The sequence below is a fragment of the Panthera pardus genome, unplaced genomic scaffold (genome assembly GCF_024362965.1).
Source record: "Panthera pardus isolate Hobbes unplaced genomic scaffold, ASM2436296v1 HiC_scaffold_17, whole genome shotgun sequence".
In the NCBI taxonomy this organism is placed as follows: Eukaryota; Metazoa; Chordata; class Mammalia; order Carnivora; family Felidae; genus Panthera; species Panthera pardus.
This window is the reverse complement of record NW_026526732.1, coordinates 53,891,575-53,907,138: the sequence shown is the minus strand read 5'-3', so window position 1 is coordinate 53,907,138 and position 15,564 is coordinate 53,891,575. Positions and strand designations below refer to the sequence as shown.

At 32.6% G+C, this 15,564-nt stretch overlaps 1 protein-coding gene across 1 annotated transcript in view; it reads left to right on the top strand.

Moving 5' to 3' along the window:
* Positions 1 to 15,564, top strand: part of AFG1L (AFG1 like ATPase) — a 197,779-nt gene that overhangs the window by 95,919 nt on the left and 86,296 nt on the right. The window contains exon 8 of the mRNA XM_019443029.2: positions 7,812 to 7,870. Coding sequence (XP_019298574.1) covers positions 7,812 to 7,870 — 59 coding nt within the window. The remainder of the gene's footprint in view (positions 1 to 7,811; positions 7,871 to 15,564) is intronic.

Here is a 15,564-nt window from a genome sequence, read left to right as displayed (position 1 = left end):
GTGATTTGCATACATTGCCAAGCGAATTGCCTGACTCCTAGTAAGTATTCTGTAAATCCTAGTTTATTTATTTATTTCATTTATCTTTTGTCTTTAGCACTCATTTCAGCATAGCTATATAGTAGGAATTCATGAATGTATGTTGAATATAAAATGATAATATACCATCCAATGGGAACATTTAATTAGCTGTATTATCAATGCATTTAGTAACTATTGCATCTCCAATTAGTTGGTTTTTTTTTTTTGTTTTGTTTTTTAATTTTTAAAAAAAAAATTTTTTTTTTTTCAACATTTATTTATTTTTGGGACAGAGAGAGACAGAGCATGAACGGGGGAGGGGCAGAGAGAGAGGGAGACACAGAATCGGAAACAGGCTCCAGGCTCTGAGCCATCAGCCCAGAGCCTGACGCGGGGCTCGAACTCACAGACTGCGAGATCGTGACCTGGCTGAAGTCGGACGCCCAACCGACTGCGCCACCCAGGCGCCCCAATTGGTTTTTTTTTTTAAAGCTACATAGTTCTTGCTTCTTAAATGGTCTAAAGGGACCATTTTCTTTTAATCTATACTAAAATAAGAATCTCCTGGAAGGATAAATCAGATTGGTTCCATAAAGCCATGCACTTTTTTTGTGTTAATTTATAGGAACACTCCTTTTAATTATCTGTCCTAAATGTTTTCTTACTCTCAACAGATATGTACTTATATAAATAAGCATTCTACCCTGTTACTTTTGACACTTGGAATTCTTTTTTAAGTTTTTATTTTAATTCCAGTTCATTAACGTACAGTGTTATATTAGTTTCAAGTATACAATATAGCGATATAATACTTACATACATCACCCAGTGCTCATCATGGCAAGTGCACTCCTTAATCCCCATCACCTATTTAGCCCATCCTTCACCACCTCCCTGCTGGTAACCATCAGTTTGTAATTAAGAGTCTGTTTCTTGATTTGTCTTTCTCTTTTTTTCCATTTGCTTTTTTTTTTTTTGTTTCTTAAATTCCACATTTGTCTAAAACCATGGTATTTGTCTTTCTCTGACTTATTTCACTTAGCATTGTACTCACCAGCTCCATTCATGTCACTGCAAATGGCAAGACTTCATTCTTTTTTATGGCTACATAATACTCCATTGTGTGTATATGCCACATCTTCTTTATCTATTCATCAATTAATTGTAAATAATGCTGCTATAAATACAGGGGAGCATGTATCCCTTTGAATTAGTGTTTTTGTATTCTTTCAGTAAATATCCAGTAGTGTGATTTCTGGTTTGGAGGGTAGTTCTATTTTTAACTTTTGGTGGAACCTCCATACTGTTTGCCACAGTGGTTGCACCAGTTTGCATTCCCTCAAACAGTGCATGAGGGTTCCTTTTTTTCCACATCCTAGCCAACACATGTTGTTTCTTGTGTTGTTGATTTTAGCCATTCTGACAGATGTGAGGTGCTATCTCACTGTACTTTTGATTTGCATTTCCCTGATGGTAAGTGATGGTGTATATCTTTTCATGTGTCTGTTGGCCATCTGAATGTCTTCTGTGGATAAATGTCTATTTGTGTCTTCTGCCCATTTTTTAATTGAATTATTTTTGGGGGGGGGTGTTGAGTTGTATTAGTTCTTTATAGATTTTGGATACTAACCCTTTATCAGATGTGTCATTTGCAAATATCTTCTCCCATTCCTTAGGTTATCTCTTAGTTTTGTTGATTGTTTTCTTTGTTGTGCAGAAGCTTTTCATTTTGATGGAGTCCCAATAGTTTATTTTTGCTTTTGTTTCCCTTGTCTCAGGAGGCATATCTAGAAAAAAAGTTGATACAGCTGATGTCAAAGAAGTTACTGCTGTGTTCTTTGCTACAATTTTTATGGTTTCATGTCTCACATTTAGGTCTTTAATCCATTTTGAATTTTTTGTGTAAATGGTGTAAGAAAGTGGTCCAATTTCATTCTTTTGCATGTTGCTGTCCAGTTTTCCCAGCACCATTTGTTGAAGAGACTGTCTTTTTCCCACTGGATATTCTTTCCTGCTTTATTGAAGATTAATTGACCATATAGTTGTGGGTTTCTTTCTGGGTTTTCCATTGTCTTCTATTTAACTATGTGTATTTTTGCCAGTACCATGCTGTTTTGATTACTACAGCTTTGTAATATAACTTGAAGTCTGGAATTGTGATACCTGTAGCTTTTCTTTTCTTTTTCAAGATTTCTTTGCCTATTTGGGGTCTTTTGTGGTTCCATGCAAATTTTGGAATTGTTTGTTTCAGTTCTGTGAAAAATATTGGTGGTATTTTGATAGGGATTGCATTAAATATGTAGATCACTTTGGGTAGTATAGACATTTTAACAATATTTGTTGTGCCAATTTGTAAGTATGGAATGTTTTTCCGTTTCTTTGTGTCATTTCAATTTCTTTCATCAATGTTTCATAGTTTTCAGAGTATAGGTTTTTCACCTCTTTGGTTAGGTTTATTCCTAGGTATGTATCTTACTGTTTTTGGTATATTTATAAATGGGATTGTTTTCTTAATTTCTCTTCTGCCTCATTATTTGCGTGTATAAATGCAACAGATTTCTGTGTATTGATTTTGTATCCTGCGACCTTACTGAATTTATTTATCGGTTCCAGCATTTTTTTGGTGGGGTCTTTCAGGTTTTCTATGTAATGTCATCTGCAAATGATGAAAACCTTACTTCTTCCTTACCAATTGGATGCCTTTTATTTCTTTTTGTTTTTTGTGTGATTGCTGTGGCTAGGACTTCTAGTACTCTGTTAAAAGGTAGTGAGAGTGGACATCCTTGTCTTGTAGATCTTCAGGTAAAATCTCTTAGTTTTTTTCTGATTGAGGACGATGATAGCTCTGGGTTTTTTCCATATATGGCCTTTATTATGTTGAGGAATGTTCCCTTTGAACCTATTTTATTGAGGGTTTTTATCGTGAATGGATGTTCTACTTTGTCAAATGCTTTTTCTGCATCTATTGAAATGATCATATGGTTCTTATCCTTTCTCTTATTGATGTGATTGGTTTGCAAATATTAAACCACTCCTGCAACCTAGGAATAAATCCCACTTGATCATGGTGAATGATTTTTTTAATGCATTGTTGAATTTGTTTTGCTAGTATTTTATTGAGGATTTTTACATCTATTTTCATCAGATACATTGGCTTGTAGTTTTCTTTTTTTGTGATGTCTTTAACTGGATTTGGTATCAGGGTAATGCTGGTCTCATGGAATGAATTTGGAAGTTTCTTTCCTTTTCTAGTTTTTGGAATAGTTTGAGAATTATAGGTATTAACTCCTGTTTACATTTTTGGTAGAATTTACCTGTGAAACCTTCTGGTTCTGGACTTTTTGTTTGTTGGGAGTTTTTGATTACTTATTGAATTTCTTTTCTGGTTATAAGTCTGTTCAAATGTTCTATCTCTTCTAAGAATTTATCCATTTCTCCTAGGTTGTCCAATTTGTTGGCATATAGTTTTTCATAATATTCTCTTATAATTGTTTATATTTCTGTGGTGTTGGTTGTTATTTCTTCTGACTCGCTTGTGATTTTATTTGAGTCCTTTCTCTTTTTTTCTTGATAAATTTGGCTAGAGGTTTGTCAATTTTACTGATTTTTTGGTTTCATTGATCTGTTATATTGTTTTTAGTTCCATATCATTTATTTCTGCTCTAATCTTTATTATTACCTTCCTTCTCCTGGTTTTAGATTTTGTTTGTTGTTCTCTTTATAGCTCCTTTAGTTGCAAGCTTAGGTTGTTTATTTCAGATTTTTCTTCTCTTGATGTAGGCCTGTGTTGCTGTAAACTTCATTCTAATGACTGCTTTTGCTACATCCCAAAGATTTTGGACCATTGTGTTTTCATTTTCATTTGTTTCCATGTACTGTTTAAATTTTTCTTTGATTTCCTTGTTGACCCATTCATTGTTTAGTAGCATGTTATTTAACTTCCATGTATTTATCGTCTTTCCAGATTTTTTCTTGTGTCTAACTTCTACTTTTATAGCCTTGTGGTCAGAAAAGATTCATGGTATGATTTCAGTCTTCTTGAATTTGTTGAGGCTTATTTTATGAACTAAAATGAGATCTATTCTGGGGAATGTTCCATGTGCACTTGACTAGAATGTGTATTCTGTTTTCAGATGGAATGTTCTGATTATATCTGTTAAATTCACTTGGTCCAGTGTGTCATTCAAAGCCATTGTTTCCTTGTTGATTTTTTTGTGTAGATGATCTATTGATGTAAGTAGAGTGTTAAGTATTATTGTATTATTATTATTATCTATTAATTATTGTACTGTATTATTATTAATTAATTCTTTTATGCTTGTTACTGTAATTATGTTTATTATTAACTGTTTTATGTATTTGGGTCCTTGTATGTTGGGCACATAGATATTTACAATTGTTAGGTCTTGTTGGATCGTCCCTTGGTTAGTATATGGTGTTCTGTGTCTCCTATTACACTCTTTGTTTTAAAGTCTATTTTGTCCAATGTAAGCATTTTTACTCTGGTTTTCTTTTGATAACCATTTGCATGCTAGATGTTTCTCTGTCCCCTTACTTTTAATCTGCAAGTGTCTTTTGGTTTGAAATGGGTCTCATGTAGGCAACATATAGATGGGTCTTATTTTTTTTGTCCATTCTTTCACCCTGTGTCTTTTGATTGAGGCACTAAGACCATTTACATTCAAAGTAATTATTGATAGATATATATTTATTGTCATTTTATTATTTGTTTTGTGGTTGTTTGTAAAGATTTTCTCTGATCCTTACTTGCCATTTTTTTCATGTTTTGCTGAATTGTTTAGTGATATATTTGGATTTCTTTCTCTTTATTCTTTACATATTTATTCGTGGTTTTTGATCTATGGTTACCATTAGGTTTGTATATAACCTCTTCTGCGATGTTTGGATTTTTAAGGAAAATATCTGTATATCCATGTACATTAGATCCTTGTAATTACTTTAAAAATCCTCTTTGCATCTGTTTCATCTGTAAGTATTATTATAGTTATTCACTGTGGAGAATGTAGAGGTCCTTATAACCATTCTCAAAAAATGAATGTGCCATAATTCCAGTACACTCTCTTATATGACCAAGTGCTCACTTAACTGTGTTTAGAGGTCGTTAAAAAATCGTAGGCAAGAACTTCTGGTGAATTTTTAAACAGTATTTAGTAAACAATGACAAATGTTGATATAAATGTATCATAAAATCTTTATGTCTGGGAAAAATAATATTAAACGACTAGTATGAAAAAATTGGTAGCTAAATAACATTTCAGGAGATGGATCTATTGCATTGATAATTAGCATAATATTTGAATTGCAAAAAACTCTTCAATTTAATGAGTACAGCTCTTTTTCACTTAAGTGTCCTATAAAAACCTAAAGGTTTTCAAGCCAAATGAATTTTGTTTAGAATTCTGTTTAGAAAATACTTTTCAGAGCATAAAGTTTGAATTGTATATCTTTATAAACACAGATTTTTAAAAAGTTAACCCTTTTAAAAATTAACTCTTGAAGACTTACAGGTATTATTATTTGATTTTGCTGATGAGTGGAAACTTTTAATCAAGAATACTATAAGTGGGGCTTTACATCCTACTTTACAAGTGGGTACATTGTCATGGACCCACTAAAGGGTGCGCGCTTGTTAAGTTACAACTCAGAGCCTTATGTGTCCATAACAAAGATGTTATTCTGTAATACCAAAAGGTTACCTTAACATAGATAGACTTTCATTAGTGTGATATCTTAGTGTTAATTCTATAACATTGTGTTCTTCAGTATTCCCTTTGGTATTTTTCCCAATAAATTTTAGAAGAACTTATTAAGGTATAATATGCAATAATTGGTACATATTTAAAGGATACAATTTATAAAATATTGGCATGTGTATACATCTGTGAAATCATCACCAAAGCCAATATAATGAACATTTCCATCACACTCAGAACTTTGCTCTCTCCCTTTTTTCATCTGTCCCGGTTGTCGCTGTCATCCTCCTTGCCCCTTCTCTAGGCAACCACTCATTTGCTTTTTGTTATTGTAGCTTTAATGTGCTTTTTCTAGAGTTTTGTATAAATGGAATCAAACAGTATGTACCCTTTTTTTTTAATGCCTGGCCTCTTACTCTGCATAATTATTTTGAGATTCATCTATTTTGTTGTATGAGTAGTTTATCCTTTTTATTGCTAAGTAGTATTTCTTTGTACAGAAATGCCACAGTCTGTTTATCCACTCACCTAGTGATGGACATTTGGATTGCTTCCAGTTTTTGGCCATTATAAATAAAGCTGAAGTTTTTAGCTTTTATGAGTAAAGCTGCTATAAACATTGAGTGTATTTAAAATTATTTTATTTTTTTAACCACTTAGTCATAATCATGGCTGTCAACTCTTATCATACAGCATTATTTTTATGCACCTTTCCCAGCAACTTGGTAATTAGGGAAGACTATGAAAATAGCTAATTTTATAACTCATTTTCTACATTTTAGCCATTTTACTCATTTGAGGTATTGACTATAGGAAAGGAAATCTCTCATTTTGAATGTTGAAATTCCAACAGTCTGGCCAGCATTATCTTACCTTTTATAATATCTCTAAATAAAAATATTAAATGTAACTGAATTAAAGCCTCTGGTCCTTAAGTAACCAAAGAACTTTGCAAATACTTTATACACTGTAATGGTATTGTGATGGATATTTTTCTAAAGAGAATAAATGTTTCCTAATGACCATGTTTTATTTCTATAAGCAAATGTGGCAGTTGAAGTCTGTCTCAGTTATCACATTTTCTATAAACAAGGAAATCTAGAAAGAACCCTATAATGCAATGTTTAAAAGAAAATTGAGACACATAATCTAATTCATGAGTTTTATTATTGAGAAACTTTTTACTGTTCACATTTTTATACTTAAAAAAAATCTCATTACTTTAGATTTTACTTTTAAAAGGAATGTTTTATATACAATAAAAGTTCAATCTCTTGAATAAAATTCCAAGTCTTTTTTTAGAAGGGAAGAAAAAAGGAAGAATAAAATAAAATATGCAAAGTTTAAAATTTGTTGCCCCCTTTCACTTTTTTGCTCTTGACGGTATGTGTTTATGTGTGTGAATATGTGTCTAAACATACGTACACTGTGACACATGCATATATGAAAATTACCATTGTAAAGCACAAGATACGAGCAATTTATTATTTATAAATGCATTAAATTTATAGTCTATTGAGAATGGAATGTTAATTTTGGGGTAATTTCTTTTAAAGTAAAGTGGCCTTAGTGTTATTCACCTTTATGTTAAATATATAACTTTGATACAAATATATGCACAGCTCTGTCTGTTGATGTATTTTATTAAAAGGCTAATCTTGTCCTACATTTTTAATTATGTACTAAGAATTTTTACTATAGATTGAGATAGAAGACAATATAATTCCTTTACTAGTAAAATTCTATATTTTCAAATATTAAATACTTTTAAGTATATATCTTGTGTTGAGTTATTGACTTAGGAATATTTGTGATATCTTTGAAATTCTTTCATTGCTTTTTATTATACTTTAAAGCTAATTTGATTGAATGTCTTTTGATCTTCTTTCTGTAATTATTAATTTTTCTTCTTATTAAGAATGAATTTTGTGTAGTACCAGAATGGAAATCATTTTGGTTATTTTTCTTTTGCATGTTTATCTTTTTTATAAATAAAAGCTTTATTTCTCAGGCCAAAATATGAGTTAACATTGAATTTAGGCTATGTAAAATGCTAATATCAATTTTTTCTTTCAGATCTCTATAAAAATGGACTCCAGAGAGCTAACTTTGTACCATTCATTGCTGTTCTAAAGGTAAGGAAAATCACTTACTTGTGTTCACTGATTAATATCATATTGATTGATAATTAAGGGCTTTTATAGGATTGCCTATGGTCTTGCATTCAAGCAGAATTCATTTTGATATTAGATAGTTATAGTCAAAGACACTAAAGGAGAAAAGAATGTTTTTTATATAGTATTCATCAATGTGTACACAGGAGAAATTATAAAATATAGTCTAAATTATTGTCTAACTGAAACATTTGATAGTTTGCATTTATAAATTCTAATTTGAGGTTTGCTCATAAATATTATAGTGGAATATTTAACCTTACACATTGATTTCTGAAAAAAATGTTTAATGTTCTCTATTTCTTTAAGGTTAATGGTCTTTAACGTGTTTTCTCAGCTATTAAAGTTGCTATTCTAGAGTAGCATTATTACAAAAATATTCTAATATATTTAAATGTGATTGCCATCAAGTTATGAAATTATGTCAAGTTGAGGCACATAAATAGTTTAAATATTTGTGTGTATCATCACTGCATGGAGTTTGAAATAGTCTTCATTACAAGATGATTAAGAATAAAATAGCCTCTTTTTTCACTGTTAATTTAAATAAATTTTTATACAATTATTCAATAATTCTATATTTTACCAATACTTATTGAGAACCTACTATGTGCAAAGTGCTACTTTGGGCATGATGGGTAATGCAATCATGAAATAGGCTGTTCTTGCTTACAAGTCATTTATAATCTAGTTGGGCATATAGGACATACACAAATATCTATAATACAAAGCAAAATGAAGTACCAAAAACAGTACCAAAAATAAGCATATGTGCCAAAATATAACTCCCATAATTCTTAGGTACATAATTTTTCCCAGTCTATAGCAATATAACTGAAGAAGGGATGAGGTTGTATTATTTTTAAAAACCTAAAACCTCAAAAATTCTTATCAAGAAGGAGAAGTAAATCTATTTTTTTCTACAAGTATTCTAAAGATACAGTCAGATAGTCTTTTTCAAATTATTGGTACCAAACTTTATTCCCTGTGCTATACTTGGGAGAATTAAAACATCTTTTTCCTTGAGCAATTTTAAGTTCCCAGAGGTTTTTAATTTCTCTGAGATATTTATAGATGTAAGGAAAAGTACTCTTTGAAGATTTATGCTGTTAGTATTTTTTTCCCCTTTATATTCATGTTTTGCATTTGGGGGGAAAATAAATGTACAGTGTGTTCTTCATGCTGGGAATCCAAAGTAATTTGGTACATGTAGATACCAAAATATAAACAAGGAAGCTAAGAAAAATGGGTACTAAAAATAGTATCTTCATGTAGCATAAAATATACAAAATGTAAAGAGAGAAGGCTCACAGAATGAAACAAGTTAAAGGTTCTCAGGGAACTTTGTATGTATACTTTTTTTTTTTTTTTTAACCACAAACCTTATTTTTTGGCCAGTAATTTGTCATACTTTAATATATAATAGCATTATTAATAAACAACTAAATTGGCCAGATTGGGTTTAATTTTTTCACTTTTTAACCCTCTCTCTCTCCATATATATATATGTATATATATATATATGTATTGTATATATATATGTATTGTATATATATATATATAGTATATGTATTGTGTGTGTATGTGTATATATATATGTGTGTATATATATATATATACACATATATATATATATTTGTAGAGAGGAAGAAACCCAAAGAGATAAATTATCCAAATTTGAAATTGAACAAGAACTGAAATAAATAATGTACAATTTGAAATTGAACACAAACTAAAATTCCTAGGAAACTGAATATCTTATTGGATAAGAAAGCATTTAAAATGTCCCATTTATTCAAGACTTTTCAGATGTAACAAAACATCAGCCAGGTAAATATATGCTGTGGCTGGTTTCCCTGGAACTTTTTTGGTGGGCATATGAGGTTTCCTTTGTAAGGAAAGTTTGTTTCATATTTATTTAAATGACATTTCGTCTATTCACATATGCTAGTGTTACTCTTGCATTTTGACCCAGCTGAGAGAACTGTATAGCAGAAGTCAATCTTAAAACTAATAGAGAATCTTGGTTTAATAAAAAGAGACTATAAACCAGATAGAAATTTATTTGGGGAAAAAGTACAGTGTATATTCACTTTTTCTTTTATGTCCTCTCCTATAAACCAAGTGATAACAAATTGGTAATTCACTACAAGAACTTGTGATTTGTTGCTTGGAGTATTGCAAAAAAACAAGAGCCTATGTAAGTTCTTAGTAAACAATAATATTTTTATAAGATAGTAGGAATGATGAGGAGGGCCAATATGCTGTTAAAAAACAAAATGTGGTATATTCATACAATGAATTATTGTTTTGCTATAAAAAAGGAATGCAAATTTTGACATTTGCTACATTACAGATGAACCTTGAGAACATACTAAGTGAGAGGAGTCAGAAACAAAAGGACAAATATTATATGATTCCACTTATATGATGTGCCTAGAAACGGTATATTCAGAGAAACAAAAGTAAAATAGAGGTTACAGGGGCTGAGAGGAGTGGGGAATGGGTAATTATTATTTCATGGGTAGAGTCTCTCTTTGGGATGATGAAAAGGTTCTGGAAATAGACATTAGTAATGGTTGTATAACATCATGAATGTACTTCATGCCATTGAATTGCACACTTAAAATGGTTAAAATGATAATGTTTTTGTTATGTATATTTTGCCACAATTTATTTAAAAAAAGAAAAGAAAAAGCCATAGTACTTGAAAGGATATAGAAAATGTTTAGGTATATCTCCTCTAGGAAGCCCTCCTGGAGAACTCCTTCAAGCAAAGCAAGGCAAAACCAAAACAAAACAAAACCTAACCCTTACATATAATTTCCACTGCCATTTAAGTGGGGAGGCTCCAGTTTTGCTCTTACTTGCATTTTCTTTGAATTTATCTTGCTCTTCATTTTCTAATTTACTGAGATTAATTTTTTTTAAATCTCTTTTCAACCTTCTTTCCTAACTGCATTTAAGGCTATTTATTTTCCCGTAAATAGCTGCATTCATTAAGTTTTTATATTTAGTATTTTCACTATTAAGTTCAAAGTATTTTCTGATTTCTATTGTGATTTCTTTTTTAACGCATGTGTTAGCTAGAAGTATGTTTTTTAATTTCCAAACGAGCATATGAAATTTCCTGTTGTTATTATTTTCTCAACAAATGCTTAATTGCGTTGTGGTGGGAGGATATGCTCCATGCAACTTAAATCCTTTAAAATTTGTTGAAATTTCCTTTATGGCCTAATATATGGCCAATTTTTATAAAAATGTTCTTTGTATTCTCGAAAATAATGAGTACTCAACTACAGTTGTATGTGATAGTATATATAACACAGTATACCCATTAGATTGGAGTTGTTAATTGTGTTCAAATTCTTATTATTTTTTCCCATCAATTATTATGAAGCTTATGGAAAACATCTCTCACTATGGTTATGAATCTATTTATTTCTCTGATAATTCTGTCATTGACCTTAACATATTTCGAGGCTGTAAGTTGCGTGCAGATTTAGAATGATTAAATATTGCTTGTGAATAGAACTTTTATAATGAATTTTTTTACTAAGTAGTGATACAAGCTTCTTTGTTGTTACAAGCATAGTCATAATTGTGGAAGTATTTTTGTCATATCTGCTTTAAATTGCACACGCATAGGGTAATTTTATCAGATAATTTTAACATCTCTGTCATCTTGATGTTTTTTTACAGTGTAAGATCTTCCTGGTTTTTGGTGTGAATGAATTTATCTAGTGATTGTCTTTTTATAGTGTGAGATCTTCCTGGTTTTTGGTATGAATGAATTTCATTTGAAATTTGGACATTTTCATAATCTGTCATGAGACTTTGGATCTTATTTTTAAAATTTTTTTTATTGTGGTAAAGTATATATAACATAAAATTTACCATTCGAACCATTTTTAAGTGTACAATCAGTGCCGTTAAGTACATTTACATTGTCGGGCAACCATCATCACCACCTAGCTCTAGAACTTCGTCTTCCCAAACTGAAATTCTGTACTCATTCAATAATAACTCCCCATTCTCCTCTTCTCCCAACTCCTTGTAACCATCATTCTACTTACTATCTCCATGAATTTGCCATTTTAAGTACCTTATATAAATGGAGTCATATGATATTTGTTCTTTTGTGTCTGGGTTTTTTCACTTACATAATGTCTTCAGGGTTCATCCATGCTGTAGTATGTGTCATATTCCATTCCTTTTTAAGGAATAAGATTCCATTATACATATATACCACTGTTTGTTCATCTGTTCATCTATTGATGGACATTGGGTTGATTCTACCTTTTGGCTGTTGTGAATAATGCTGCTGTGAACACTTGTGTACTAATATTTGTCTGAGTCCTTTTAATTCTTCTGTGTGTAATCATTGTAGTTTTGATTCATGTTTCTCAAGTGATCAGTGACGAGTAGCATATTTTCGTGTGCTTATTGGCCATTTGTTTGTCATCTTTAAACTTGAGTTTTAGATGGCTTTTTGGGCACTATTCTAACAGAAGGATAGGCACTGTCTAATTATTGCTAGATATAGGGGGCAGTCCAGGTTCTTTATCAGCATCTATAGAGCAGGTACTCCTTGTTTCTGCTGGTGGAGAGGTTCCACTGACATCATCGGGGTAGGGAAGGCGGGGTGCTCATTATTGACTGGCAGGGATGAATGTTTCTTTTTTAAAAAAAATTTATTTATTTAAGTAATCTCTACACCCAACATGGAGCTCGAACTCACAACTCTGAGATCAAGAGTTGCATGCTCCACTGACTGAGCCAGCCAGGTGCCCCAGGGTTGAAAGTTTCAGTTCCCCACTTAACCTTCTCTGATGTCACTGGCAGGAGTGTTGGGATGCCTCATTAACAGCCTTGTGAGAATGTACTTCTAGACTCCTCTCAGCCTTTGCTGGAAAGGGTGCAGGTGGCATTGGTTTTTTCCACTGCGGTGTTTGCCACAGTACAAGTTATTGTTGAAAAGTTTCTTCTTTGCTATGCTGCCATTTTCCTGGGTCCTCCCTTGTCCATGTCCATTGGCATTTCTGGGATGCTGGCTTCTTCAGTTCCAAGTCTGGAATACATGAATTGAACAGAAAAGCAGAGAACTCACCATTCTGTTGTTTCTCAGGTCTTGAGATCCCTACCTCTTTTTTGTTCTACTTTTTAGTATGTACCTATGTTTATTTTATATATGATCTCTAGGATTTTAAATTGTACATGTCAGGAGGGACAGAGAAAGGATGTCTACTCCATCTTCCCAGAAGTAGAAGTCGTTTTATTAAATGTTCTTGTCTGCTAATTCCTTCATTTCTGTCATTTTGGTTTTGTTTCTGTGTTCTGATTTTAACCTCCCCGCCCCCCCCCCCCCCCCCCCCCCCCGCCGGTTGTGAGTCCTCCTTTCCTGATTCTTGGCAAACTTAATAGTTTGTGATTGGATGATGAACATTGTGATGATTATATTGAGTGTTACTTCCTTTAAGGCTGTTGAATTTTATTTTGGCAAGTGGTTAAGTTGCTTGCAGATCAGCTTTATCCTTCCGAGGCTTTTTAATTAATGTTTATTTATTTTGAGAGAGAGAGAGCACGCAAGTGGGAAAGGGGCAGAGAAGGAGAAAGAGAGAATCCAAGCAGGCTCCGCACTGCCAGCACAGAGCCTAATGCAGGGCTTTATCCCACAAACCTGTGAGATCATGAGCTGAGCTGAAATCAAGAGTGGGACACTTAACCAACTGAGCCACCCTGGGTGCCCCTTGAGGCTTGTTTCTAAGCTTTGATAGTATGTCTCAAGTAGCCTTTACTCTAAGACTATTTTACTCTTTCTTCTAAATGTGACCCTTCTAGAGCCTCTACTGAATCCCCTTAGTGTCACCAACTTCTCTCTACTCTGTCTGTTCAGAATGCTTGTATCTCCCAGCTTTGGGTGGATTGTTCTTTCCCCAGTCTTGTGAAGTTTCACCTTATGCACGTGCAATTTAATATTCAGCCAAAGATTACAGACATTCTCTATGCAGATATTCTAGAGCTCTGTCTCTGCATAGCTTCCTCTTTTACTGAACTCTGCCATGCAAATCCCAACTGCCTCAACTTCCTAGAGCTCTGATCACTGTCTCCTCAACTGATTTAGACTGCTGTGCTGCAGTCTAGAAATTGCCTCTGACAGAAAGCCATGGGAAGTGTAATGCTTGCTTAACTGGTTTATTTCCCACATCTCAGGGATTGCGTCTTTTGCTACTCATTGTATTATGTCTGGTAGTAGAGGTTTTAAATGTTTTGTCCAGTGTTTTAGTGCTTAATGGCAGGAAGGCAAAATTGACTTCTAAATACTCTGCTTTGGCCAAAAGGAGAAGTCTCTTAGTTTTTTTTTTTATTGAACTAGAATTAAAATTTACCATTATATTAGCTTCAGATGAAGCTAATCAACATATTGATTCAACAATTCTGTCTATATATTACTCACTGTTCACCACAGTAAGTGTAGTCACCATCTGTCACCAAACATTATTGACTATGTTCCTTATGCCGTACTTCTCATCTTTGTAACTTACTTGTTTTATAACTAGAAATTGTACCTCTTTTTGAAAAATTTTTATTTATTTTATCTTTTCAAATTTAAATACAAGTTAGTTAACATATAATGTAATAATGAAATTCAGGAATAGAATTTACTGATTCATCACTTACATATAACATGCAGTGTTCATTCCAACAAGTGCCCTCCTTAATGCCCCTCGGCCATTTAGCCCATCCCTCTGCCAAACACCCCACCAGCAACCCTCAGTTTGTTCTCTGTATTTAAGAGTCTCTTATGGTTTGTTTCTCTATTTTTCTTATTTTTACTTCCCTTCCCCTATGGTCATCTGTTTTGTTTCTTAAATTCCACATGAAAGAAGTCATATGGTATTTGTCTTTCTCTGACCGACTTATTTTGCTTAGCATAATACTCTAGTTCCATCCACATTGTTGCAAATGGTAAGATTTCGTTCTTTTTGATCACCGAGTAATATTCCGTTGTATGTATGTGTGTGTGTATGTATGTGTATATGTATGTATGTATATATGTGTATATATACATATATATATATACATGTATGTATATGTGTGTGTGTGTATATATATATATATATATATATATATATACACACACACACACATACACACACCACATCTTTATCCATTCCTCGGTCAATTGACGTTTGGGCTTTTACCATACTTTGGCTGTTGTTGATAGTCATGCTATGAACATTGGGGTGCTTGTGCCCTTTTGAATCAGCACTCCTGTATCCTTTGGATAAATACCTAGTAGTGCAATTGCTGGGTCGTAGGGTAGTTCTATTTTTAATTTTTTGAGGAACTTCCAAATTATTTTCCAGAGGGGCTGCACCAGTTTGCATTCCCATCAGGTGCAAAAGGGTTCCTCTTTTCTGCATCCTCGCCAATGTCTACTGTTGCCTGAGTTGTTAATTTTAGCCATTCTGACAGATGTGAGGTGGTATCTCTTTGTGGTTTTGATTTCTCTTTCCCTGATGATGAGTGATGTTGAGCATTTTTTCATGTGTCAGTTAGCCATCTGGATGTCTTCTTTGGAGAAGTGTCTATTCATGTCTTTTGCCCATTTCTTCACTGGATTGTTTTTTGGATGTTGAGTTTGATAAGTT